Raw genomic sequence first — 27,092 nt, 5'->3', positions numbered from 1 at the left:
ACACCCTCAGTCTCGTATCTCGTCACTGCATCCCGAGAACCTGCTCGAACCCTACATAAGCACAGACATGGTACTATAGGCATACTGTAAGATTATGTGGTCTACAATATAAGGGCATGTGCGGACGTTAATTATTTGCTGCAGATTTTTCTGTACCAAAAACCAGAATGTTGACCGGAAAATCAGTGAAAAATACACTTTTCTTTTTAACTTGTTTTTTTTTTTTCTAGTGAAAAAACATTGTGATGGTTCAAATCCTCAATGTAAAATTAAGCAGCTTGTGTAGATTTAAGGAATCTCATTCACTTTGCTGGTACTGCAGTGTTTTTTACCCTCAAAAAAAATGTAACAAAAATGCAATGTGTAAACAGGCCTCACAGGTCTATGCCCAGCTAACCAGAGGAAGATCAATCTCCTATCCTTTGGTGTTATAGCAACTGTGAAAAAAGCCCAAAGGTATGATAAAACTGGTGCAGCTGGTGTGAACGTGTGCTTACACGCTGCATACACACCAGTTTATATCCCCATTCATACCTTTGGGTTGTTTTCAGTCGGTTTGCATCACATGCATATAAAAGGTGTTGCATGGCATGCCTTTCCTTTGAGCTGGGCATTATATTGATGTGGTCTCCCATAGCTGTGTGTCCACTAGTTGGGCCCAATCTTTCTCAGCTCTTATCCACATACATGTCACTTGAAAATCGGTAAGGTCTTTAATATTAGAGTAAGGACTGTCCAAATTACGGTCACCCTGACGAAGCGGGATGGCTTTCGCATTTTCTTTTTTTTTTTATCAAAAAACATGTTAACCAAATACCGTATATTATTTTCATGCACTATGCTATTTATTTACTGCAGGGTATTTTATCAGTGTTTGTCTTTCTTTTTTTCTGTTATAGCAACTGTGGTGGAGTTTGGGTGCTGGGCCCTAACATTGGACTGTGTTAAAATGTTCTGTAAATCGCTTGATTGATTTTTCGATAATACCCATTTTTTAACATGACTGCTAATAAGCGTGCAATAATGTTGATAAAAGTAAAGTATCATCGACAAACTTTTTTGACCAATAAAAAAGGCTAATTGGAAACCGTCCACCAAGCCACCATATATCAACATGGTCTTTGTTCCCCAAGCCCTCCTGCCTTAAATTTCGACTTTAGTAATAATTTACCTGGTCTCTCAGATAGTAGGCAGAATTGCATTTTTTTGTATTGTGACACTGAAACATGTTGTTGACAAAGCCTCATTCGACCGTCATCTTGTCACTCCATGCACATCGACATATTTTACCTGGCCGATTTTCATAGCTTACTGTGGCTCAATTGCAAATTTACCATGAAGGCTTACCTCCCCCTTTGTTCCTATTGAAAAACAGATGCACGAGCTGTATGGGATGAATAGATGGGACAACCATTGAAAGTGTATGACCACTATAAGAGATCATTTCTAGAACAACTATGCCTGTAATGTATATGGTTCAGGAGAGTTTAAGATCGAAAAAGACGTCCCTCACATGACTCCAATCAGAATGTAAAAAGAAAAGGCCAGACACGTCCAATCCCTGCCGCAGCTATTCATAATTGCTTCAATAAAACTTTATAAATGATGACACAAGACATTTCTTTAATACTTTATTTTACAGTGTGAGGAAAAAAAACTAAAAACAGAAAAATATAAGAATACAACAAAATGAATCCTTTACAGAATGCCCCCTTCTATACATCAACCCTTCAAAACATAGAGATTTTAACCGTGATGGAGCGCCTTTCTCTATACAAACTTGAAAAAGTCGACTTTCAGTAGGGTCAGAGTCACAAAATGTCAACCCTATATATATATGCATAGGGGCAGCAAATCAAACTGGGTTTTTCCTTCCGCATAACAAACAGGGATATGCCTTTATGGTGGATGACTACTACAGCATTAAACAAAATATCAAGACTACTAAAGTCTAGGTCGATCCATGTGTTTATTCAGATTTGCCTTGTCTAGTGTGATACTTCCCTCAAAAAAAAGGGGTTAAGCTGGCCATCCACTTTAGATAGCTGTCGGTTGCTTCTAACATGCATGCTGGTGTTGGTGTTCAGGTTTATTACCAACGCAAGAGGGAATAATAGATGGCTGAGTACATCTAGTGCCTTTACATCCCAGAATAAGATTGTTCATGTTCACATCTAACATGCCTGATCCATGTTTCCACAACTGCAAGTGTCGGTGGGCAGATTGTCTGGTGATCCACTGACAACTATCTACTTTGTATGACCAGCTTAGGACAGGACAGACATTTTAAGACCTGGCCTACTGGCTGGGTTTAGTGCTAAAATGATGGCTAACCTTACTCTTTGCAGACATTGTTACCACCAGATCCCTTTAACATTACAGTGTATAGAGTGCAGGACCCACTATAATGAGTACAGAACAACATTGGGTGCAAGAGAACCACAACCCGGCAGGCATTCAGCACTCGGTATGGTTAAAATTCAGCATCTCATTTAGTAATAGAAAGAGAAGCAAAGATTTTTCGTTCCCACTCTTTGCTCCACAAATTCATAGTCAAGCGTCGTCGATAAGGACTTGGTTATTAGTGTAGCAATAGCCGATAATGTAGCTTCTGCCTTTCAATGAAGCATATAGATAACGTTTATGGCAAAAGTCTTAAAATCAGTGTACCATATATACTATTATGTTTTCTGAGAAACACTGAAGGCGAATTAGTGAGAGCTGGTGTACGGTTGGCACGATGATCATAGTACAATACTGATTGCTTTCTTGAAGTCATGTTCTGAAATTGGCACTAGTCATTCCGAGCTGTCCATGGTCTTTGATGAAGACAGAATTTAAGAAACTCTATGGAAATTAAGATATAAAAATGCACTGTGCCCTTTAAAGGAATCAATGTATTGAACAGGTATGAAGCTGATAAGTGGAGATATTATAAATGTCCCGAATCCAATTCTACAATGACAATTAGACTTCCTTGCTCGTACATCTAAGCGTTAATAGAAATGTGACACCACCAGCTTGTATCTACAATGGGGCCATTACTGGTAGGATGCCATTTTGAACTAGGATGAAAGTACGTGACACGTTATCTTCTAACTATACATGTCCCCCAACCAATCTACAAGTTTATTTAAAAAAAAAAAAGAAAAAAAATGCATCTAACCTGTGCTGTATCTACATGTTTTTACAACTTAAAAGCAAAATACTAGTATAGTAATATCTCCCCCTAAGACTCAAGGAAGCAACCCTGAGCAAGTGGCAGCGGAGAAGAGTTATGGCAAAGTATAAAAAGGCATCAAACACTACTACTGCAAGGTAAAGCATTTCAAAGGAAGCAGAGTTTACTTAAAGACAGCAGCTATTTACTTTTTTGGAGCAATCTTATACTTTAGCGCTATTCTCCATTGTGCTGCAATCTTTACAGTGACCTCAAAAATGATAAGTATTCCAGTGGTTGGACCTTTGAGAACTTTCCCCGCAAGTTCCCCCCTTTCAATTTCTTTTGGGCATAATGCTAGGAGATGACGTTACCCCACATTATAACTTATTATGTGCCAGGGAGGGCTTGTTAGGGTAATGCAACAAGTTACAGATACATGGAGGTGGAGATGTAAAGAACTGTGTCTGCCTGGCTTTGGAGAAGATCAAAATAAGGAAGGGCAATGGAAAAAGAAAAAATAAAACTAAATTACAGAAGACACTGAAGAAAGAGAAATATTAGACAACTACATATCATTTATGATCTCAGGTTAATCTATTCTGCTGTATGCTACTCTGAGTTAAGCAAACCCTGCTAATCTCTTACACGAGTATAGGAACTGTAAGTATAAAACAAGAAAGGCAAAGTGATCAGAAAAAAAGGGTCATAAAAATCTGGAGACAGGAGAGAAGGAAAGACAGGTACAGACATCTTGTTATCTCTCATGTGAAGTCTGGGTTTGTTTTGTTTAGTTTTCTAATTAGCATAATTAGCTCCGCTAAAATGCCTTCCCCTCAAAACACAGTGGGGGTGATCACATGTCCCCAGCATCACGGCTTCTCAGCAGGTCACCTCCGTGAATGTTCCTGGTGGTCCTCCCCCCGACTCGCTGCTCTGAGACAGGGTACGAGAGCGTGAGCGATTCCCCTCGCTGGATAGAGAGGCGGTGCGCGAGCGAGACAGACGAGTCATGCAAGAAGATGCCACTGCAATGAAATAAAAGAAGAAAAAAAAAAAAAAGATTATGAGAGAAAGAATGGACTCATGAGCAGCCTGGGATCTTCACTTGAAGTTCCTCCTGAAAACTTGACCACCACCACTTCATGCATCTAAATTGTGGACACAATTCTGCTAAATGTGAAGGAATAAGGTCTGTGATACTGTGGTCTTTGAGAGTCGCTCAACTTAACTAATATAACAGATAAAGCATTTCCAGAAATAGGTGACATCACAGTGACAAAACTAACAGGACATGTGGTGTAGCTGTGGGATCTTGGAAACTACAGGTCAGCTGTAGGCTAGCCATGCTTATAGGTAACAGGTGAAAGGTCACAGGGTCATAAGAACTTTTCCGTTGTCTAAACAAGCTGCAATAAGGTCAGCTCGTCTGCCCCATAAGGCATTATAGCTACCGTAGGTATAGTTGTAAGCTCACACAAGATAGAAAAAGAACATTGTAAGCACACAAAAGGTGAGGTGAATGTCTCATGCCCAAGCACCTGGACAAAAGCTGGGTGAGAAGAGGCAGAAAGGGTGCAAGGACCAAGAGCAGTGAAGGAGGATGGGGATTGATAAGTTCTTCAAAAGATACTTCACCCCATACTGCGCCTCTTATCCAGAATGTGGGGGACTGAGGAGAAGAAATAGCAAGACAAATGAAAACTACAGGAACTATGGAGAACACCAGTAAGGAATGGGCCTGAAATGTGACTCTATGGAGAAAGACCAATAGTGACCTTAGTCTCAGTTGTCGTCGGACTTGGGATAAAACATCCTCACTTCTGGAGAAAGAACAATATCCTTTGTATAGAAGATATCTAACATGTCTATGGCTTTGTTAATTCACTAGTAAATCCTAAAGCTTTTCCCACAAATGATATTTACAACCCACATATGCTCACTGCATCTATCATCAATGACTATTCGGCTAAAGAAAACCGACTAAAGACTGGCGAGTCCCTCCCAGTTTTTTTTTCTAGCCTAGATTATAGGAGAATCAAAAACTTTTATTTTAGATGATGGCTCATGAATATACTAGAGCACTATGTACATAAAGGGACCCTGAGCGTATAGATTTCGAACTGAAAAATAGCAGCTCAGCCAAAATACTTGCCCATACCTTGTAAACCATGGAGACCTATAAACACTACAGCAGGTAGTCGGCGCTTTGTCAAAGGTCAGAAAGGAAAATTAATAGGATTTTTGTCCTCCATTAAACCAATGCAGGATTAGACAAGAAAACAATGCACAATCATGTGTTGAGAAAATACAGGATTGGCAGAAATGAGTCACTGAGAGGTCCTCAAAACGAAGTGTAAAAGAAACACCAACAAATAGGCACAGCAGAACTGAATACCAAAAATACTACATCCTATATTGTCATTACAGTCCACCAACTACAACACCAAGAAGGAAAAGTCATGGAATTATGGAAATCACAGAATGGATAGACATGTTAGTGATGGATAAAGGAAAAAAAAAATAAAAATTTTTTTTTAAAAAAATCTCGATATATTTACTATGGAGTATGAGCACCACAAGCAGAAATGCAAGCACTTACATGCCTTAACTTGTCATAAATGAGGTTATTAATGGTTCTCTGAGGTATGTTCTGCCATGCTGAATGCACTTGGCCACGTAAATCATTATGATCCGCTGCTGGCAGCTCGCTTTGCAATTGCCGATCAATGACGTCCTAGATGTGCTTGATGGGAGTCAAGCCTGAAGACATCGCAGGTCATGGTAGAACGTTTAGGCCACGCAGGCTGCTCAAAGTTGTAAGAGCAATATGCGGCCTGGTGCTGTCATGTTGAAATACGAGTCATGAAACACATTGCAGTATTACTGATATACTGGTTCCATATCCTAATCAATGGTACAGCAAGCTTTTAGTGTACCTGGAAGAAAGACTAGAGGGGTCTGGCTCCTGTACATTATGTCACACAACACTATTATCCCAAGAGTAGGCCTTGTGGTGACCTTCCCTCGTGAACACATTTTCAAAGCATTACAAACCAATCTCTTGCTGTCATCGTGTCCAAAAACAAAAGTGGGATCCATCACTGAAGAGGATAGACATCCTTTCCAGTCTCCACTGCAGTCTTGCTTTGCATAATTATAGCCTTTAAGAACTGTGGCAAGAGGTCAATAAAAAGACCTTCCCAGGAGACCGTCACACTGGGCCACTCCCGGGATTACGGTGTGGGTGGCATAATGCATCGTAGCTGGACCCCCTTGTCCTTGTTCCAGGTACACTAACAGCATGGTGTTACAGTAGTTTTGTTTTAGGATACACCAATGCCAGGCCACATGTTGTTCATCAACTGGGAGCAGTCTGCATAGATTAAACATTGTACCATGACCTACAGTGTCTCTAGACTCTAGTCCCACGTGCTCAATGGGAGACATCATTGGTTGTCAATTGCTAAGTAAGCTGCCAGGAGCAGATTTTGATGATTTGTGTGCCCAAGTGCAGAAAAATTCTGCAGACAACCATTAATGATAGCATGCAAAGGAGTGAAAGTGCGTGTATTTCTGCGCTCATACTCAATAAATGTTTTGAAAAATTTATTACCATTATTTAATCATTTGCATATCATTAACATATCTATCCGTCCTATCTTTTTCATGTTTTCACAACTTTTGATTCTTGGTGTTGCAATTTCATTATTTAGAAGAAAATAATAAAAACAATAATATTACTCATTATTAACCACTCCGTGTTTTTTTTTCTTAAATTTCAACGTTGGAGTGGTGTAACTAGCACATGGTCCCTAATTCTTACCAGCCACAATCTTCAACTCATTCTGACACTGCTCCAGTCCCGCACCATTACTCTGTGACCTCAACTTCTGAGTGACCGGAAGTCCGAGGTAACAGTCACATGAGTGCCTTGTTCTACATTGAGTAGCAACTTCCGGATCACCCAGCTATCCAGAAGATCACAATCTGCTGGAGACTAAAGGGCCTGTCACACTAAGCGATATCGCTAGCAATATCGCTATAACGTTACTGGTTTTGTGACGTAGAAGCGATATTGCTAGCGACATCGCTGTGTTTGATACTTACCTCCGACCGGCTCCCCCGCTGATTATCGCTGATCACGCGAGAACAGCCTGGACCGTTTCTCGTCGTCAGCTTCCTGCGGCGCCGACGAGCGACGCGTGGATGCGGGCGGGAGGACGTCAGGATCGCCTCGTCTGACAAGTTAGTAGCGACCCCCGACCCCTGCTATGTCGCTGGTGAGATCTGCCTGTGTGGCAGCTCACTAGCGACCACTTAGCGATGCACCAGCGATCCTGACCGCTTCATATCGCTGGTCGGGATCGCTGGTGCATCGCTAAGTGTGACAGTACCTTAACTGAGGAGGAGCCGATAACAGAAGATGGCACCTGGTAAAAATAAAAAACTAAGCCCAAGAAACTTAAGATTAGTGGCACCATTCCAGCGGTAAAAGGAGAGAAAACACTGGAGTTGTGCTTTAATCCCTTCACAACCTATGACGTATAGGTACGTCATAGGTTGTGTCCCTGAGCCCGCATGTTTTCCAGTACGACAGCTGCTTTCAACAGCTGACATGTACCTTTAACAGCCACGGGTTGAATCGCGATCCACCCGTAACTGTTAATATGTCAAATGCCGCTGTCAATCTCTGACAGCGGCATTTAACATGGCTGTGCCGGAAGTGCGTCACTAATCAGCGTTTCTATCACATGATCACAAGGCGCTGATGGGTTGCTATGACTGCAGGAGACCCCTGTGATTGTCATTGCTGATCTGCTGTGGGCGCCACCCCATAGCAGATGATCAATTCTGCTACACATAGCAGGGCTGGAGCCCTTCTATGTGTAGCACAAGTCATCAGAATTTCGCAGCTTCAAGTCTCCCATGGAGACTACTGAAGCAAGTAAAAAGCGTAAAAAGAAAAATTTATGAAAATATGAAAAGAAACTAAAAAAAGTTCAAATCATCCCCTTTTGCCCCATTTAAAATAAAACAAAAAAAAATAAAAATACACATATTTGGGTATCATCGCTTTCAGAATCGCTCAATATATTCAAATATAAAAAGAATTCATCCGATCAGTTAACCGGCGTAACAAGAAAAAAATCAAAACACCAGAATTATGTTTTTTTTCCGTCGCCAAAACATTGCAATAACAGGCAATCAAAACGTTAATTGTACAGTTGTGGTCAAAAGTATTGACACCCCTGCAATTCTGTCAGATAATACTCAGTTTCTTCCTGAAAATGATTGCAAACACAAATTCTTTGGTATTATTATCTTCATTTAATTTGTCTTAAATGAAAAAAAACACAAAAGAGAATGAAGCAAAAAGCAAAACATTGATCATTTCACACAAAACTCCACAAATGGGCCAGACAAAAGTATTGGCACCCTCAGCCTAACACTTGGTTGCACAACCTTTAGCCAAAATAACTGCGACCAACCGCTTCCGGTAACCACCAATGAGTTTCTTACAATGCTCTGCTGGAATTTTAGACCATTCTTCTTTGGCAAACTGCTCCAGGTCCCTGATATTTGAAGGGTGCCTTCTCCAAACTGCCATTTTTAGATCTCTCCACAGGTGTTCTATGGGAATCAGGTCTGGACTCATTGCTGGCCACCTTAGAAGTCTCCAGTGCTTTCTCTCAAACCATTTTGTAGTGCTTTTTGAAGTGTGTTTTGGGTCATTGTCCTGCTGGAAGACCCATGACCTCTGAGGGAGACCCAGCCTTCTCACACTGGGCCCTACATTATGCTGCAAAATTTGTTGGTAGTCTTCAGACTTTATAATGCCATGCACACGGTCAAGCAGTCCAGTGCCAGAGGCAGCAAAGCAACCCCAAATCATCAGGGAACCTCCGCCATGTTTGACTGGAGGGACCATGTTCTTTTCTTTGAATGCCTCTTTTTTTTTCTCCTGTAAACTCTATGTTGATGCCTTTGCCCCAAAAGCTCTAATTTTGTCTCATCTGACCAGAGAACATTCTTCCAAAACGTTTTAGGCTTTTTCAGGTAAGTTTTGGCAAACTCCAGCCTGGCTTTTTTATGTCTCGGGGTAAGAAGTGGGGTCTTCCTGGGTCTCCTACCATAGAGTCCCTTTTCATTCAGACGCCGACGGATAGTACGGGTTGACATTGTTGTACCCTCGGACTGCAGGGCCGCTTGAACTTGTTTGGATGTTAGTCAAGGTTCTTTATCCAACATCCGCACAATCTTGCGTTGAAATCTCTTGTCAATTTTTCTTTTCCGTCCACATCTAGGGAGGTTAGCCACGGTGCCATGGGCTTTAAACTTCTTGATGACACTGCGCACGGTAGACACAGGAACATTCAGGTCTTTGGAGATGGACTTGTAGCCTTGAGATTGCTCATGCTTCCTCACAATTTGGTTTCTCAAGTCCTCAGACAGTTCTTTGGTCTTCTTTCTTTTCTCTATGCTCAATGTGGTACACACAAGGACACAGGACAGAGGTTGAGTCAACTTTAATCCATGTGAACTGGCTGCAAGTGTGATTTAGTTATTTCCAACACCTGTTAGGTGCCACAGGTAAGTTACAGGTGCTGTTAATTATACAAATTAGAGAAGCATCACATGATTTTTCGAACAGTGCCAATACTTTTGTCCACCCTCTTTTTTATGTTTGGTGTGGAATTATATCCAATTTGGCTTTAGGACAATTCTTTTTGTGTTTTTTCATTTAAGACAAATTAAATGAAGATAATAATACCAAAGAATTTGTGTTTGCAATCATTTTCAGGAAGAAACTGAGTATTATCTGACAGAACTGCAGGGGTGTCAATACTTTTGGTCACAACTGTATCTACCCCAAAATGGTATCAATAAAGGCGTCAGCTTGGCACGCTAAAAATAAGCCCTCACCGAACCCCAGATTCGGATAAATGAAGAAGCTACGGGTCTCAGAAAATGGCAAATTTGTTTTTTTTACCACTTAAAATAAAAAGAACCTAGACATGTTTGGTATCTGCAAACTCATAATAACCTGGAGAATCATGACGGCAGGTCAGTTTTAGCATTTAGTGCACATGGTAAAAAATAAATTGTGGAATTGAACATTTTTTTTGCAATTTTACCACACTTGGATTTTTTCTCCCGTTTTCCAGTAGACGATATGGTAAATCATTGGTGTCTTGAACAGTACAACTTGTTCCGCAAAAAAGTCCTCACACGGCCATATTGAAGGAAAAATAAAAAAAGTTATGGCTCTGGGAAGAAGGGGAGCAAAAAACGAAAACGCAAAAATGGAAAATCCCAAGGTCGTGAGGGGATTAAAAGGAAGACTGTGTTTACAGGAAAGCGGATATGATATGATAAGTAGGTAAACATTGCATACTATATTCTAAGTGCTCATAGCACCAGAAACACCATACTAAATAAATGGTAAAAGCTGTGACTCATACGTAAAACTAATGTAAATTCCGAACAACGCAAACAATCGGGGATACTGCTGCTGTGTTTGTCGGTAACTACGTAGGTTTTATGGTTTTATCTTACCAGTTTATTTATATTGATTCATTCTGAGCTGCTTTTGATTATTGACTTATGATCCACAGCTTTTACCATTTGCTGGCAATTTATGCCTAGTATCATATTTCTGGTGCTATGTGCTCTTAGAATATAATATGTTGTATTTAAAGAATTACTGATCCTTCCACATCTTCATTTTAACCCCTTTCCGACAATGGGTGTAATAGTACGCCGATGTCAAACTCCCCCTGAGCCCGCACCTTTCCAGGCACATGACAGCTGAATATGCGCCCGCAACAGCCGTGGGTTGAATCGCGGTCCACCGCGCCATTTAACTAGCGATTACTGGAAGGGTGTCACTAATCCCGCCCATCAGTGACCCCGTCACATGATCGCAGATCACCGATGGGCCAGCATGACAAGCAGAGGTCTCCAGCAGACCTCTATGGTTGTCATAGGCTGATTGCTATAAGCACCGGCCGGTGGTTGGCGCTCATAGCAAGTGAGCATTTCTGTTGCACACAAGCGATCTGATCATCGCCTGTGTGTAACAGAGGCGATCAAACTAGTGCAGCTTCTAATCTCCCATGGAGCCTACTGAAGGATGCAAAAAAAAAAAAAAAAAAAGATTAAAAAAAATGTGACAAAATATAAAAGTTCAAATCGATCCACATTGAAAATAAAACAATAAGAAAATCAAATATACAGATATTTGGTATCGCTATGTTCAGAATCGCCCGATCTATCAATGTAAAAAAAATTAACCCGATTGCTAAATGGCGTAACAAGAAAAAATTTCAAAAAGTCAGAATTACGTTTTTTTGATCGCTGCTACATTGCAATAAAATGCAATAACGGGCGATCAAAAGATCATATCTGTACCAAAATGGTATCAATAAAAACGTCAGATCAGGAAAAATGGAGATGCTACAGGTCTTGGAAAATGGTGCCATATTTTTTTTTTCTTTTACCACTTAAATAAAAAAGAACCTACACATGTTTGGTGTCTATGAACTCGTAATGACCGGGAGAATCATATTGGCAGGTCAGTTTTAGCATTTAGTGAACATGGTAAAAAAAAAACAAAAAAAAACCCTGAACTGTGGAATTGCACTTTTTTTGCAATTTTACTGAACTTTGTTTTTTTTTTCCCGTTTTCCAGTACAGTATATGTTAAAACCAATGGTGTCGTTCAAAAGTACAACTCGTACCGCAAATAAAACCAAGCCCTAACAAGCCCATACTGACGGAAAAATAAAAAAAAGTTATGGCTCTGGGGAAGAAGGGGAGCAAAAAACGAAAACCCAAAAAATAAAATACCTCTGATCGTGAAGGGGTTAACTTGTGTTTGTAGTATATATTTAGTGATGAGCGAGTATACTCGTTGCTCGGGTTTTCCCGAGCATGCTCAGGTGTCCTCTGAGTATTTTGGCGTGCTCGGAGATTAAGGGTGTGCGCACACGCTGCAGATTCTGTTGCGGTTCCACAGTGGATTTGGCCGCTGCGGACCCGCAGCAGTTTTTGCTGCAGTGTACAGTACCATTATTCCCTATGGGAATACAAAACCGCAGTGCAGATGGAGCGAATTTTTCCGAGCGGTTTTCCTGCGGTTTTGAAACCACAGAAGAACTGACATGTCAATTCTTTCTGCGGAATCCGCAGCGGTTTGCCATCTCCTCCATTGTGGAGATGAAAAACCGCAGGGCAAAACCGCATAGCAATCCGCAGATAAAACCGCAGGTAAAACCGCAGAGCAATCTGCAGGTAAAACCGCAGGTAAAACCGGTTTCACCTGCGGATTTTACAAAATCCGCGCGGCCAAATCCCCCCAATCCGCAGCGTGTGCAAGTAGCCTTACTCTTCGTTGTCTCAGCTGAATGATTTGCGACTTGTAGACAGGCTGAATACATGTGGGAATTCCCTAACAAACGGGCATTCCTCACATGTATTCAAGGTGTCCAGCAATCACAAATCATGCAGCTGAGACGACGAAAACTAAATCTCCGAAGACACCCGAGCATGCTAGGGAAAACCCGAGCAACGAGTATACTCGCTCATCACTAGTAGTATTACTATTAGTGTTCAGCGACCATGCTCGGGTGCTAACAGATTGACTTCGGCGTGCTTCAAAAATATGTTTGAGTCCCTGTGGCTGCAAGTCTCCTTTGTTTGACAGCCGCACACATGCAGATATTGCCTGTTTGTTAGGTAATCCCGGCATGAGTTGGGGCTGTCGGACAGACGAGACTTGCAGCCACGAGGACTCAAACATATTTTTTTACTATGTAATAAAAATTAAAGATTGATTATTTTTGGCATTCTCTTATGCTGGATCTGTAGGTATCGGCGTGGCTTCGTACTACGAGGATTATCCTGTGTAGTCCTGCCCCCTTTATGTAGGTACAGAATTCATGTAGGTGGATGAGAAGCTTTCATCTCACAATTCTATGTTATGTATTGGTTCTAGATCTAAACCCTTACATGTCATCTGGAGGGCTGCAGCCAAGCATTATGCTGTATTTGAGCGAGCCATTTAGATGTATGAGTAATTAAAACTCGCCTGAAGCCGGAATAGCCCAACATCTGTCCTGCAACGCGGCTTAGCGGCTAAGTCTGCAGAACACGCAATTGCTTCTAAAGCCGCCATTATAAGAGGACAGCTGGAAGCTCCTACGTTAGATGATAAAACCAGGGTGGACGGTGTGGAGAATAGAAAGGTCAGTACTTACTGTAGCCCATTCCCTGCACAAAGTACTTGAAAGCCTCAGCGAGTTTTCCAGGCTACAACAGCATGGAAAGAATAAAGAAAAGTCAGACCGTCATTAGGAAGTATTAGCGGAATTTGTATTATCCTTGTGATGGCTTTATTAAAAAGAATGGCGAAGCTGAATGACAAATACATGGAATATACAAGTATGTACAATAAGGAGGAAGGTCAGCAGAAAATGGCCTGCTTAAATCAGCACTTTTAGGTTACATTGTTTTTTATTTTTTAATTTATGATTTTTTTTTATATTTACCATATCAAATATTTATATTAAAAAAAACACACCACTATTCTGGCCATCGAACTTTATATCAGTCTTATAGTTTCTAATCCGGAGAGATTAGTAGTGATCAGTTTATCATAACACCTCTATATACAGTAGATAACACAATATAAATCAGTCACGGAGTACGGCCAGAGCCAACGCGCCGCCTCTGTGCAACGACCCTTACCCAAGTCACAGAGCATGCCTAGAAAATGCTTCTGTAGCATTCATTAAGTCAGAGCATGACTATTGCTGCCTATGATACACGCGGCTGCTATACAGTGTCTCTCTCTTCATGTAACAGAAGCTCACGCGAAGAAAATAAAATGCAAAAAACAAACAACAACTATAAAACATAAAATAAAAATATATAAAAAAAAGAGGATATGTTTCGCCATCTGGTTTTAGTTAATAAAAACAGGAGAGATGATATTTTTTTTTTTAATTACAATATATCAACATGTACCATATAGCGGACTAGATGTGGTTCTAACTGTACTCGAATATTGCCAAGTGTCCATTTAAAAAAAAAAAAATTGGGCTCACCATATAGTAACACTTGTGGTCGGGGGACTCCTGCCCCATCATGCTCAAGTGCCCAAACTTGTTAGGCAAATTTTAAATACTACTTTATTAGGCCATGTGCACACATTGCGGATTGTGCTGCGGATTTTTCCGCTCGGATTTGGAAAAATCCGCAAGTAAATCTGCAGGTCAAAAGACCTGCGTTTTACCTGCGGATTAGCCTGAGGTTTTCCCCTGCGGTTTGACACCTGGTAATGGAGCAGTGTGCATGTGCACTGTGTTTTTCATTTTCCATTGACTATAGTGGTACTGTACACTGCAGCAGAAACGTTTTTGGCCCTGCGGATCCGGAGGAGAATCCGCAACGTGTGCACATGGCCTTAAAAAAAAAAAAAAAAAGAATTATTGTTGTTTTTTGGTTAGTATGTTTTACCTGAGTTATCTGTGGCTGTCCGCCAGAGTCTGCCATCTGAGAAAAAAATATAGTTAAATATATTTAAGTCTCAAGTTTAGTTTCACGGTCTCCCGAACCATCAACTATCCCAAAGCTGTACTTCTGTGCTTACTGTTGGCAGCATGAGTATTCCTATCTGCCAAGCGGGCCTACCCAGTCCGAAAGGAACTAAATATAACCTCATGAGAAAGCTGACCAAGTAGAAAAGCTGGGAGAGTTGTGTCATTTGGAGGCTACAGCACCTTACACCATAAATATAAAGTATGTTCTCAAGCTTTACTGCCAGAATATTATACCATGTCCTCTCAGGGTTTAAAAGGAATCTGTCACCAGGTTTTTGCTACCCCATCTGATAGCACCATGATGTAAGAGCACAGACTCGGATTTCAGCAATATGTTATTTACTGGGCTGCTTGCTGCAGTTTTTGTAAAAAAAAAAAATCACAGTTTTATTGGCTAGAGATCTAGCAGCTCTCTGAATGCTGAGCTCTGTAGAACCCCACCCACACCACTGATTGGCAGCTTTCTGTGTTCACTGTGCGTAGGCAGGGAGCTGCCAATCAGAGGAGGGGTGGAGCTATATGGAGCTCTTGAATATGGAGAACTACAAGGCAGCAGGTTTACTAGTGATAATCTGTTACTGATAAAACAATGATTTTATCAAAACTACTACAAGCAGCCCAGTCGCTGGAATCTTGGTCTCGTCTCTGTACATTATGCTGCTCAGGTTAGGTATCAAATACTTGGTGACAAATTCTGGTTACGTACATGCTGAATCCTCACTTGCCGGCCATAGGTAAAATGTTCACCAATTGTTTTCAATAATCAAGTCTCGGCTTCAAAAAACAGATTGTAATGCTGCAGTGTGCTTATTTATTCAGTCGGTGAATTGACAGATCATATTCCAAAGCTTTAACCTTGTGAGTTTTTACAAGGGCGATCTGCTCGGTATGCCAGTCTGTGTGTACAGTAGGACGGGTCCATGCCGCTCTCAGTTGCTCTCCTTATCTCTCAGCCATATAACTGACCCGTCTACATTGCTACCTCTGTGATATCACCAGTGCTGGGCTATCCAACTTCTCTTCTATCTTACCTTCAAGAATGAAGTCTGAGTTGGATCCAGTTTTGAGTTGCATTCCACCTGCAGGGGCACAACAGGGGTCAAAACAGAAGATTCACCCCCCAAAAAAATATCTGACCAGTAGCATAAATGCATTCATCTTTACCACTGCATCCTCATGAGGAGCTTGGTCACCAACTACCAACATTACAGGGCACCTACAAAATATAAGTAGTAAGAACGTTAGAACATAAAAACGCAAGAAAGAACTTATCCGTTCACCCAGGGTTCGGCTCCCATGATTCATTTTAAAGGGATGAATGGATGGGGAATCCCAGCTGGTTTCCATGTAGGAACAGAGTATAGTTGACAAGGTTTCCATCCACTAATTCTGTTGCTTCATTTTAAAAATAATTAAAAAACCATAGAGGAAAAAACAGGAAAGGAGAGACAGAAATATAAATATATTAAAAGGTGACGCGTTTCGAACCACAAATGCTTAATCATAGCCAGAACGAATGTGGTTTGAAACGCGTCACCTTTTCATACCATTTTCCTTGGCTTATTTTTTTTTTTACTAAGATGCAATTTTTTAATCTACGGGATTGCTGGATCGAAACGTTGTCGGGCTACCAGGTAAAGAAAGAATACTTTTAGCTAAAAGCTTATTTATTTGAGCAGATTATCTACCGGCTCATCAAAAATTGATTTGCGCTTGTTTAGTTCTGTTACCATGCTACAATTATTTTAGGATTTTTATACAAACGATCGTTCACGCAATAATTCATAAAAAAACACGTCACATTATAATTGGCACGACGTCCACATAAGAGATACGACCAGTGACCAAAGAGAGTGTTTTCTCATTTGTGGTTTGATTGCCAGACAAGTTTACACCAGGCAATGATTGGGAACGAACATTTACACAAATAATCATTCAGATGTTCATTCACCTCCCCCACCAGATTAATGGGTATAAGATAATAATCTTACTTTAAAGTGACATCCCCTCCACGCTCCAGGTTCAGATCTCGGCGACTGCAGATAAACGATAACACTGAGTTTTATTAATGTTAAAAAAAAAAAAAGCACTACATAATGTGGTCAGTGACTATTTTGACATTTTTTGCCGGTTCTTATGAAAAAAAAAACACAAGCACACTTTTTTTTTATAAGTATTGCTAATAGTAGCTTTCTAATCTGTATTCCCTGAATGCGTCAGGACCATGACTTCCAATCACTGGCCGCAGTGGTGATCTTAGCCAGTATGGCACACTGCAGCCATTGATTGTCTGCGTCGGTCAAGTCATGGCTCCATTCATTTTAGAATTAAAAAAAATCTAGGTGCTGTCTAGACCAACATCCGCTAAATTTTCCATTAAATAATGCCTATGCAGTAAAGAGTAATTTTTAAAAATCCTATTATTAAGTCAATTAAGGCACTCTACATTCAGTCAGACTAGCTAGAACCTATAGATGTGTATAATAAAGCATATGCTGTATATAGAAGATATCGGGGGCTGTTTGTCTGTATCGCCAAGTCACATAAAGATCTTTTCCACAATAGAACATTTACATAACCCGGAGTTACTCTTCTATTAGTCATCAATGGCTAGAAATAACTTTTCTATATTTCCCATACAAAAATTCCCATGTAACTTAGAAACTGTCAGCTAGAGTTTAGGACATATTTGCCGATGGGCGACACATTGTGTTTAGGACCGGCAAAAGAACAGATGGCAAACTAGAACAAGGTTATGACAACCTTTGGTCAAATAGTGGGATGCAAATATAATCGGAACCTTAAAAACTAGCAGTACCACGATGAAACCCTCCATGGCACCAATAGGCTTACCTGTTGTAGCTGTTCCAGTACAGGTGGTTGTTGGCAACGATAGGAGAGTTTAAAATGGCGCTTTTGTACTGACGCACGATATCGGAGTTTCCAGAAATGTCCTCCTACACAAACATATCCAAGAAAAGTAAGAACTGTATCCAGGTCACTATTCAGCTTACTTTAATTTCAGTGGGTTCACTTACGGGGCTGAAGAGGTGTGACAAAATCATTTCCGGGATGGATGAAGTGAGGCCTGTAAGCTGGAGAGGAGAGAGCCACATCACAGCGTGATCAGTTTCATCTATATCTAAATAAAACCCGTGACCGTCTGACTTGGCAGAGGCAGGGAACGTACCCGAAGTGTAAAGTACTATGCTTAAAGATACACACAACCTTCATCTAAACACAACATGAGAAATACAGCGCTACAACAGACATTGGGGGAGTCTTATCTGGAGGAAAAAGGAGAAAAATTTGGTTTGGAAGTCATACCCTATCAATTAGAAAGAGGATCATTTTCTGACTGATGGGACCGCCTGCATCCCCGAGGAGCTCCGTGTAAATAGAGCATTGGTCGATCACAGTCATTGTTAAAGAGACCCCATAGACACCTGACCTCAGCGCTTGGCTGGTTATCGGCACTCCCATTTAGAATGAATAGAGCGCGGCAGTGTAGATGATCAACTGCTTCTCCGTTCATATGGGGCTCTTCAGAGCTCCAGTTCTTTGGATTAGTGGGGGTCCAATTGGTTTGATCCCCAGAGATCGGCAAGTTATCCCCTATCCTGTGGACAGCAAATAACTCCCAAACTTGAGAATACCTCTTTAAAACTGGCATATAAAAAGGCCAGAAATAGTAAATCCTCCCAGTATGTTGAGAAAATCTCGAGTCTTGTTTTACCTTATGCGCGGCCCAGTCCATCCAGCCTTTGGCATTTGGATCAATGTTAACGAGAACTAAACCTTCCACAGTGTTAGGATGGGAAAGCTGTGAGAAGACGGAGAAATGTTGGAATTTTAGATTTCACTTATACAAATACTTAACAAAAAGGGTGAATTTAATGGCATTTTATTTCCTTTAAAAAATGGCATTTTAAGTCACTGTGAGCCAGGCGTCTTTAGAAGACTCCCATTTCAGAGGATGGTAAATGACACCAACCAATTATAGGGCACCAATAAAATACACAACAGGTTTTGTTATGCAATCATTAGTCCATACATAGCAGCTCAATACCGGCCTCTGGGACATAGCATTTTGTGGGGATGATGGCCATCTTGAAAAATGACACTTATTTAGAAGGAACAAGTTGTATTTTCTTCATGACAAAGAGCAAAAGAAAAAAGATTCCCAGAGATGGCACTGGTTACAGGCGCATACTGACAAAGACGAAGATCTTTCAGATGGAAAACAATGGATAGAAGCAATCTAAACCAAGGGATCACAGTCCGATCTGAAAACGAGTACGTGTATATATAGGATATTATTTAAGTAAAACTACATATTTACACAAGACCCAGCAGAGATTAAAAGAAATAAAAAGCGGCACCGATATGCAAAGTGGCGCTCCGTATTTGGTGCGGATTTTATGTGGCATTTCTGCATTCAAAATCCATGAATATTTTCTACACTTATTCATCTGTTTTAGTGGTAACTGGGAGAGTTAAGATCCATATAGAAATGAACAGGTAAAAAAAAGTCAAACCAAGAAAGTGCTTATCCATAACAGGCACAGATTTAACAACTGCAAAAAAAGGCAAATTTCACACAAAAATGCAGCAGGTGGATGAAATTAAGATAACACGCCTCCACTTTGCTGGCACTGTAAAATGTTGAGCATTTTGTGTTCTTAAAATCTGCCCCAAATATACAATGTGTGAGCCCAGCCTTAAACAGGCCAGATATGACATTGTAGTTACTGATAGGGTGAACACTACCATAAAACCAGGACATGGGCAAAAGCAGCTGAAAACAACATGGAGTCCCGTTTATGAAAACTGAAGGCCCCCTACATATTATATGTAGAAAGATCATTCTGTCTACCCTACAACTATTGCTCCTGGAGACCCCATATACAGTGACACTCTGCTTGGCCGAGGGCTTCAGTGTTCTCTATGCTGTAAGACTTCTGAGGCGGCGGCTTAGCGCCGAGTAAATGGATCCGGCAACTTAATTCATTAGTCTGGATCCTCTTGCCTGCCATCATCAGTCGGTGAAGTTTCGGGACGTCCCCATACACAATAGACCGCCACCTGATCCCAGCCTTATCGGAGTGTTTGGGCGACTGTACTCTGATGTGACGCTTCCGTAACAACCATTCAGCTTCTATTTCCTAGATTTTTTTTTGTTTTATAGTAATTTAATAAGTTTAGGGAAGAAAACTGAAAGAGCAAACTAGATTTTTTAGATATCTCCATCCATGAAGTTTGGCTTCCAACTATAAGACACAATCACTGTTATTTACCGTGTATCTGGCCAAGACGTACGCACCAGCGCCAACACCAATCCCAATAATACTGGGGAAACTGTAGTGAAAAGAAGACAACATGTGACATACAGGCCACAGAGGTGTCCATTACTTCAAGGTTCAGCTCCATTCCATTACTCACTTCAGGTATTGCAGCACAGATGGGATGGTTTCAGCCAGTTGATCAAGTGATGGGTATTGGTACCTAAGAGAATGCAGAATGAGAGACTAAAAAGGCAGCCCAATACAGGACTATATAATCTGGACACCTTCTTGTTAAAGCATTATTCAGCACAGTCAGTGGATATGATTTACGCAAGAAGTACATGAAGGGGTCATAGATGAAGAAGCATATAGGCATCGCATTATTGTAACCAAACCTGCCAATCTTTGGGGCACACACCAAAAACCCAGTACCCATGAGATTACCTGGCAGCCTTCTGCACTTATTTCTAGATATCTCTTTGTCATGTTCCAGATTTAGCTTGACAACACCAAATCTGGAAACAGTGCCAGAAGGGTCAGGCAATCCTTCATCTCCTGCAGCACTTTTACAAGTGCCAGTGCCAGTGAAAAATGCACGAATCGAAACGGACAGATGTCGACCAAATGACAGTGTGACCTACAGCTACCCACATAATACAGAAACCTCACCCAGCAGGATAGACAGCTGCCCCCTCCTCTTGTCCTGGGGCATCAATGTGGCAAACAACAAAATTCTTCACAATCTCATACATGTCCTCGTTTTCAAAGAGCATTTTAAAGCACAATTTATCTGAGAAGGGAAAAAAAATAAGATAGGAAAAGGAAAAATTTTTTTATAAGGGTGACACAAAAAAACCCCACAACATGACGCAAGGACAAGAGGCATGCAATTAGAAAGGAAAGGAAACTTTCATCAGATGTAGGATCTGGCGGCAGCTAGGTTCAATGAGGACGTATGGGCGGTTAACCACTATGTCTTCTTCTGAGACATGTATGGGGGATGCTTTAGAGCTTTTCATCTAGCCTACAAATGTGATGGCAACAACTAGCTGGATCCTGGCAATCCTCGTTGTGTGACCCTACTACTGCAGCAGCCACTGAGGTAAGTCACACAAAAATGGCAAAAAAGAACTAAGAAGAGCAATTTAGACAGCGCAGCAATAAAACTGCAAGAGATTAAGAGCTATAGAGGGTCACACGTGACAAAGGTCTTTTGCCCTTAAAATACACAAATATCACCACACAAAGAAAGAAAAGCCCCCACAAGCACTGGACAGACAAAAAAGAGAAGAACTACGTGAGAAGCAGCCAAGACAGACGTACACAACACTCAACAATGAATGGCTGAAGGCAGACAGCCCTCATACTCACGGTCCATCCCCACATCATGGAATGTTACAATCGCTGGCCTCTTGGGTTTGGGGGAGCCCTGAATTGTGACTGTCACCATCCCATAGGGAGTTTCGATTGAATGTTTCTATACCATGAGATACACAAATAGTGAGACTGAGGTCTACCAGAATGTGGGAAGACATCGATACAAGACGGGTAAAACGCACGCTCAATGTACCGGATTGCTCCTGCACAAATACAGCAAATGTGGGTTAAATATATACAGTAGCTTGAACACGAGAAAACAGTGGTGATTTTGATTTTTTTCAAGACAGGAGTTGACTACACTAACGTGGTGTATGTATCTAAATGCGAGAAAAGGATCTTACAGGGTTCGAATATTCTGTGCATGTTGTAGAGAAGTCTAGTTCTATGTAAACCAAAGCAGCACAACCTGCGGCCTGCGATGCCATCCTGTGCGGCACTCTACCATATGGATCGAAAAATGCTCGACAGGTTATCCATGTGGTCAGGCACACGCAGAAGTGTTTGGCAGCAGTACTGGATGTACTAATGGTGCACGGTGTGGACATCTCTGGATACCTAATACTGGACAATGGGGTCTCGTCACCCATTTGGCACCCAGAGAGGAGGATGTGAATAAGAAAGGACGCCTTCTGTGTCTGTGCATCACTCCACTCTAGTTTATGATTATTAGACAGTTAACGTGATCCATTGTAGAGAGCCATGTGCATGCGTGACCTCGTCTTTTTTCGGGCTTATTCACACAGTGTTTTTAAGAGGATTTAGAAGTGGATTTTACTGTAAATCCACATTGAAAAAAATGCTTAAAATACTCTTTGATTTAGCTTCCTGCTGGCTTGTTTTACTGCAAAATGTACAAAATAACAAGAAAAAACCCAACCTACTGTTTGCACTATAGGAGCCTTTCCCATTAAAATCAAAGAGTATTTGAAGTGTTTTTTTCATGGTAAAATCTATTTCTAAATCCTTGTCAGAACGTATCATTAGAATCCTGTATGTCGAATTTGCACCTATTATATATATTTTCGATATACCATAAATTGTCAAAGAAGGTAATACTCCTTTAATTTTTAGTGCGACCCCTGGATTGGTTCAGTATGACAATGTGGATCTAAAAGGACATAAAAGGGTGTGCACCCCTGCTTTAAACCAATTCAACTGCTGATAAGCTGCATGTAATAGAGGTAATCCAATGAGTATTAATATGGACGATGCCTCCCAAACACGCCAACTCCAATGCCGCATGAGCATACACAGCTCGAGAAGTAGGGAAACCTGGGAATATCATCTGACAAGACCTCACTTTCATGTATGATACCATTAGTGGTACAGAAAGCAGATTAGCGATAAAAGACACCCAACAATGCTGCACAACTCTACATACATAGACGCCGCTATACAACGCCACAGAGAAGGAGTTGCTGCATTATCCAGAATATACTGTATGCTGCTTAAAAATGTCAAATCTGAATAGTTTATCATTACTCTTTTATTCTATTTTCCCTAATGGTTTGGTTAGTAAAACGTCATGATGTAATATAAATAAAAGATAAAATATATATTCATATATGAAACATATAATTTCATTATATTTATTAATATGGCTTTTGGGAACAGTATAACCTACAAATATCCAGCACACCGAATACATGCATAACATGCGAGATTCATACAGTAAGAGTAAAAGGGATCTGTCACCAGGATTTTGCTTCCAAATCTGAGTTGCTGCATGACAACCTGATTCTAGTGATAAGTAACTTATTGGGCTCCTTGCTGCAATTTTGACAAAACCACCGATTTACCTGCTGCAGATCAATCAGTTCTCTGAATGCTGAGCTATGTATAACCCTGCTCACACCACTGATGGGCAGTTTTCTGTGTACACTGTGCATAGGCAGAAAGATGCCAATCAGTGGTGGGCGTGGGGTTCTACAAAGCTTGTGAATATGGAGGATTAAGTGGCAGCAGGGTTACTAGTCCTCTAGTGATAATCTCCTGCTGATAAAATACCGATTTTATTGAAACTACAACAAGCAGCCTAGTAAGCGACTCATCACTGAAATCAGGGTCTTTACATCATGCTACTGTCAGATTAGGTGGCAAAAACCTGGTGACAGATTTCCCATATTAACCATTAAATGTCAAAAACACTCCATACACAGTACAAAATATCACCTATATAAAAGATATGTAAAAATGACTGAGCTGATAAAGAATAACAATAGGAAGTATTGATAACACACGCATATGCCATGTGCTGGACATACAAACATGACCTTCCAAATAAGATATGGTGGCTTTACAATCACTAGTACGGACACCGGCATACCTGCTCTTGCACTTGGAGTAGCTTGGCTGCTAGCTCAGCTGCCTGAAGGGAGGAGAAAGACATATCTAAGTAGAATTTAGGAGGTGGTCTCAAGCAAAACGCTAATAGCCGTAATCTTACCTTTAAGGGGTCCTGAAGAAGAGCATTATTGTCCTCCGTAATCTGAACCTCTTGTAACTCCGACATCTTCAGATCTAAAAACACACAAAAATTATTTATACTGGGGGAAAAAACTGTACAATATATATTACATACTTTCTGTGCAGTGGGTACATTGTGGGATCCTAAGCATTCAGCTATTGTAGCACAAGTTGGGTAAAGTTTATAATAAACAAGCAGAGTAATCCAGAAGTACATGCACTATGACTTCGGAAGAAGAGACCGTTCTGCCAGTGAGGGCTGTGGTGTGACGGGTGGTCGCGTAGTTAATGGGAGGTATATGTCACGTGGATGGATGCTCCCTGCGATGCAACCCGGAGTATTTTGTGTCTAGTGTATATGAGCACTAAAGATGTCATTTAGTGCACTGGGTAGCTATGAGAGATGGGAGGGTCTGGCTACCCATATTGCCTCACCTCTGGGTGAGGGTGCTGATTGTACCCGTTTTCCTTTAGGACCTGCAGGAGTTTCAGGACCTGCCGTGAGGTCATGACCATATGATCCATACCTCACCTGTGGGAGTGGTTACAACCCACATAATGGAGGCTGTGTTTAGCACATGGCAGTGAGTGTGCACAGACTTCCATGTGTCCAGGTGGGACATTACAGAGTGGTCTCTGTGCAAGAAGGAGAAGCCCTCCGGTGTGTACGGCTCAAGACGGAGCCTCTGGGCTGGACATTGCCCTCGCCTGTGTGTGCACAGGGCCTGAGGGAAGAAAGCCCAGCTAAGGGCTGTTTTGTGTTTCATGAAGACTGTTTGCCTTTTCTGTTCTGGATTTGATGGTTTGTGAAGCCAATAAACTCACAAGGACATTAAAGAGAATGCGCCTCCTGCTTCCTCCTACGCAGCTAAGTGAGCACAAACCTTACAGGGCCAACAATCTGCCAGAGAAGGGGAACGGACTCCGAGGGTTGAAGGCAGAAAGCACTCATATAACAGTATGGAGGTGGAGGGTTTTAGGAGGGTGTGGGATTTCCTAAAGAGGGCAGTTTTTCAGCGAGTTTAAGGTTTCAACACTAGGGGAGTCTGATAAACAGAGGTTCTAAAGTTAGGGGAACGCACTGATAAATTTACGAGGCTGTTGTGCCAGAAGCCAATAAGAGCACAGAAAGGGGTCTTATAAAGGACCAAATATTAGATTCTATGTTAAAGACTCCAACTCCAAGACTGAGTTTAAAGGGAACCTGAAAAGTGAAAAAACACTATTAGCCTGCATATACGGGGTTAATCTACAGGTTAATAGCGTTCTGAACCTGCCCAGTGTCCGCACTTAAGAGCCCCACTGCCAGCAGGAAATTACCTTTATTCCTCCTGGTAGCGGTCAAGTTTCAGTCACAGGGGAGGAGGCGACGCCTCTTTATGGGTGGTGACTGAACCTGCGTTATGACATCTGCAGCCTATGCATGATGAGGCCAATGATTGATCGCTGTGGCTGTACATGGTATACTGGCTGTGATAGCAAATGCATACAGTGACGAGCACTGAGAATGCAGAGATAGAACATAGTGTGTGTATATAGTTAAATATTTTGGCAGTATTACTGCTTGTTTTTACTTAATTTGGTCAACCTCTTTAAAAGGGAGTATCCAGCACCTCTCTGTCATGATCCAGGTTGGATCTGACAGATTAAATGCACAAAGTAACCTTTTTTTTCCCTTTGGCTGTGTGCCAAAGGTGGTTTTGCCCCCGGTGGCCATTAGGGTCATTGTACTCTGGTTACCTTAGTTTGTGCACGTGATTATGTAACAGGTGTGATTGCTCTATAAAAATGTATCACGTGTGTCAATCACTGTTGGTGATAGTTCCTCATTTGCAAGCAAGCCTGGGTAAAGAAAGGAGCTGAAGGAGAGTCACGGGCAGCCCAGTCAGAGTGCTGGAGTAGCAGCTATGGTGTCTGCAAGGAGGGCTGGCATTGCTTGGTGGAGTGGCAGCTATGGTGTAGAGCTGTACTCAGGATGCTGGACTCGGTTGCTGAAAGCTGGACTCTAAATGTTGGACTCTTTACCAGAAAAGCTGGACTCATTTGCTGGACTCTGTTTCTGGACAGCTGCACGCAGGTGTGGACTCTGTTTGCTCCAAGACTGCACTATGGTGCTGAGAAGAGTCCAGGACAACTCAGTCAGAGTCCTGGAGTGGCAGCTATGGTGTCAGCGAGGAGTTCGTGGAAAACTTGGTGGAGTGGCAGCTATGGTGTAGAGCTGCACTCAGTTGCTGGACTCTTTTGCTGAAGCTGCACTCAGGTGCTGGACTCCATTGCTGGACACTGCACCCAGATGATGGACACGGTGGAGGAAAAGATGCACACAGGTGGTGGGCTCTGTTGCTGGGAGCGTAAGCAACAGAGCAAAGCTAAGTGGTGTTTCCCTGTTTTGTCACTTTTCCTTATGTGTGTTTAGTGCAGTGGTGGGATTAGTTTCCGCACCGACCAATTCCCTAGTGAGGGTTTAGGTGCAGGGCGAGTCAGGGTTTTTAGGTTCCTGATCGGCGTCCGGTGCGGAACCGGCCTAGGGAACGTTAGTGCAGGAGGTCTCCACTTCCCCGTTCCCTATCGCAGGGCCACCATTGTTATTGTTACCCAGGTTTTCCCTATTCCCTTGTCTTATTGTATTAGTTACCGGCCAGCGGGCCGCGTCACATAGGACAATTACACGTGCCGCGTCCTGTTGTATTAGATACCGGCCTACTGGCCGTGTCACTCGGGACGGGGCACGTGACACTCTCATTTCCAAATTAGGAGGTCTGAGGCACTGCTGATGGGGCATCGTGTCACACCTGTCCTACTATAATGTGCATGAACAATACTTAGGTGCTGGATTACCCCTCTGTCAGCACCAAATGACTGTTCAAACTAAGTCCAGGCGCTGGGTGTTTCATAGCGCAATCATTTAAATACACTTTAACACCTGCTTGATTCCCCTCAATCTCCACCCACTCTTCTTTGATTGACAGCTCTAGCTTCATAGAGACAGATAAGGATGCAAGTGAAAAGGTGTATTTAAATGGTTGGCCACGCCATGAGGCATCGGACACCTGTACTTGGTTTGAACAGTCATTAAAAGGGAACTGTCAGCACAGAATGACTGTTCAAACCAGGTACACACATTCTGTGCACCCTTGGTATGGCCTCCCCCTCTTTGATGTGCTGAGCCCGCATCTTTTCAGGCACATTAACTGA

At 41.7% G+C, this 27,092-nt stretch overlaps 1 protein-coding gene across 3 annotated transcripts in view; it reads right to left on the bottom strand.

Moving 5' to 3' along the window:
• Positions 1-1,618: 1,618 nt before the first annotated feature.
• NDRG2 (NDRG family member 2) overlaps positions 1,619-27,092 on the bottom strand; it is a 47,624-nt gene continuing 22,150 nt past the window's right edge. For 2 of the 3 annotated variants that reach the window (XM_073554762.1, XM_073554763.1), the window contains exons 2-17: positions 23,878-23,951; positions 23,758-23,799; positions 21,423-21,528; positions 20,721-20,841; positions 20,209-20,271; positions 20,064-20,124; positions 18,503-18,589; positions 17,805-17,861; positions 17,620-17,723; positions 16,758-16,802; positions 15,931-15,982; positions 15,798-15,845; positions 14,684-14,719; positions 13,423-13,474; positions 4,799-4,832; positions 1,619-4,188 (exon numbers count right to left, since the gene is read on the bottom strand). In XM_073554762.1, the coding sequence (XP_073410863.1) occupies positions 4,017-4,188; positions 4,799-4,832; positions 13,423-13,474; positions 14,684-14,719; positions 15,798-15,845; positions 15,931-15,982; positions 16,758-16,802; positions 17,620-17,723; positions 17,805-17,861; positions 18,503-18,589; positions 20,064-20,124; positions 20,209-20,271; positions 20,721-20,841; positions 21,423-21,528; positions 23,758-23,799; positions 23,878-23,943 (1,146 nt within the window). In that variant the 5' untranslated portion in view covers positions 23,944-23,951 and the 3' untranslated portion in view covers positions 1,619-4,016. The remainder of the gene's footprint in view (positions 4,189-4,798; positions 4,833-13,422; positions 13,475-14,683; positions 14,720-15,797; positions 15,846-15,930; positions 15,983-16,757; positions 16,803-17,619; positions 17,724-17,804; positions 17,862-18,502; positions 18,590-20,063; positions 20,125-20,208; positions 20,272-20,720; positions 20,842-21,422; positions 21,529-23,757; positions 23,800-23,877; positions 23,952-27,092) is intronic. The other variant, XM_073554764.1, reaches the window with a different exon arrangement.

Source organism: Dendrobates tinctorius, unplaced genomic scaffold, assembly GCF_039654945.1.
Source record: "Dendrobates tinctorius isolate UK_male_01 unplaced genomic scaffold, ASM3965494v1 ptg000213l, whole genome shotgun sequence".
Taxonomy (NCBI): Eukaryota; Metazoa; Chordata; class Amphibia; order Anura; family Dendrobatidae; genus Dendrobates; species Dendrobates tinctorius.
The sequence above is the reverse complement of the archived record's forward strand: the minus strand, read 5'-3'. Positions and strand labels throughout refer to the sequence as shown.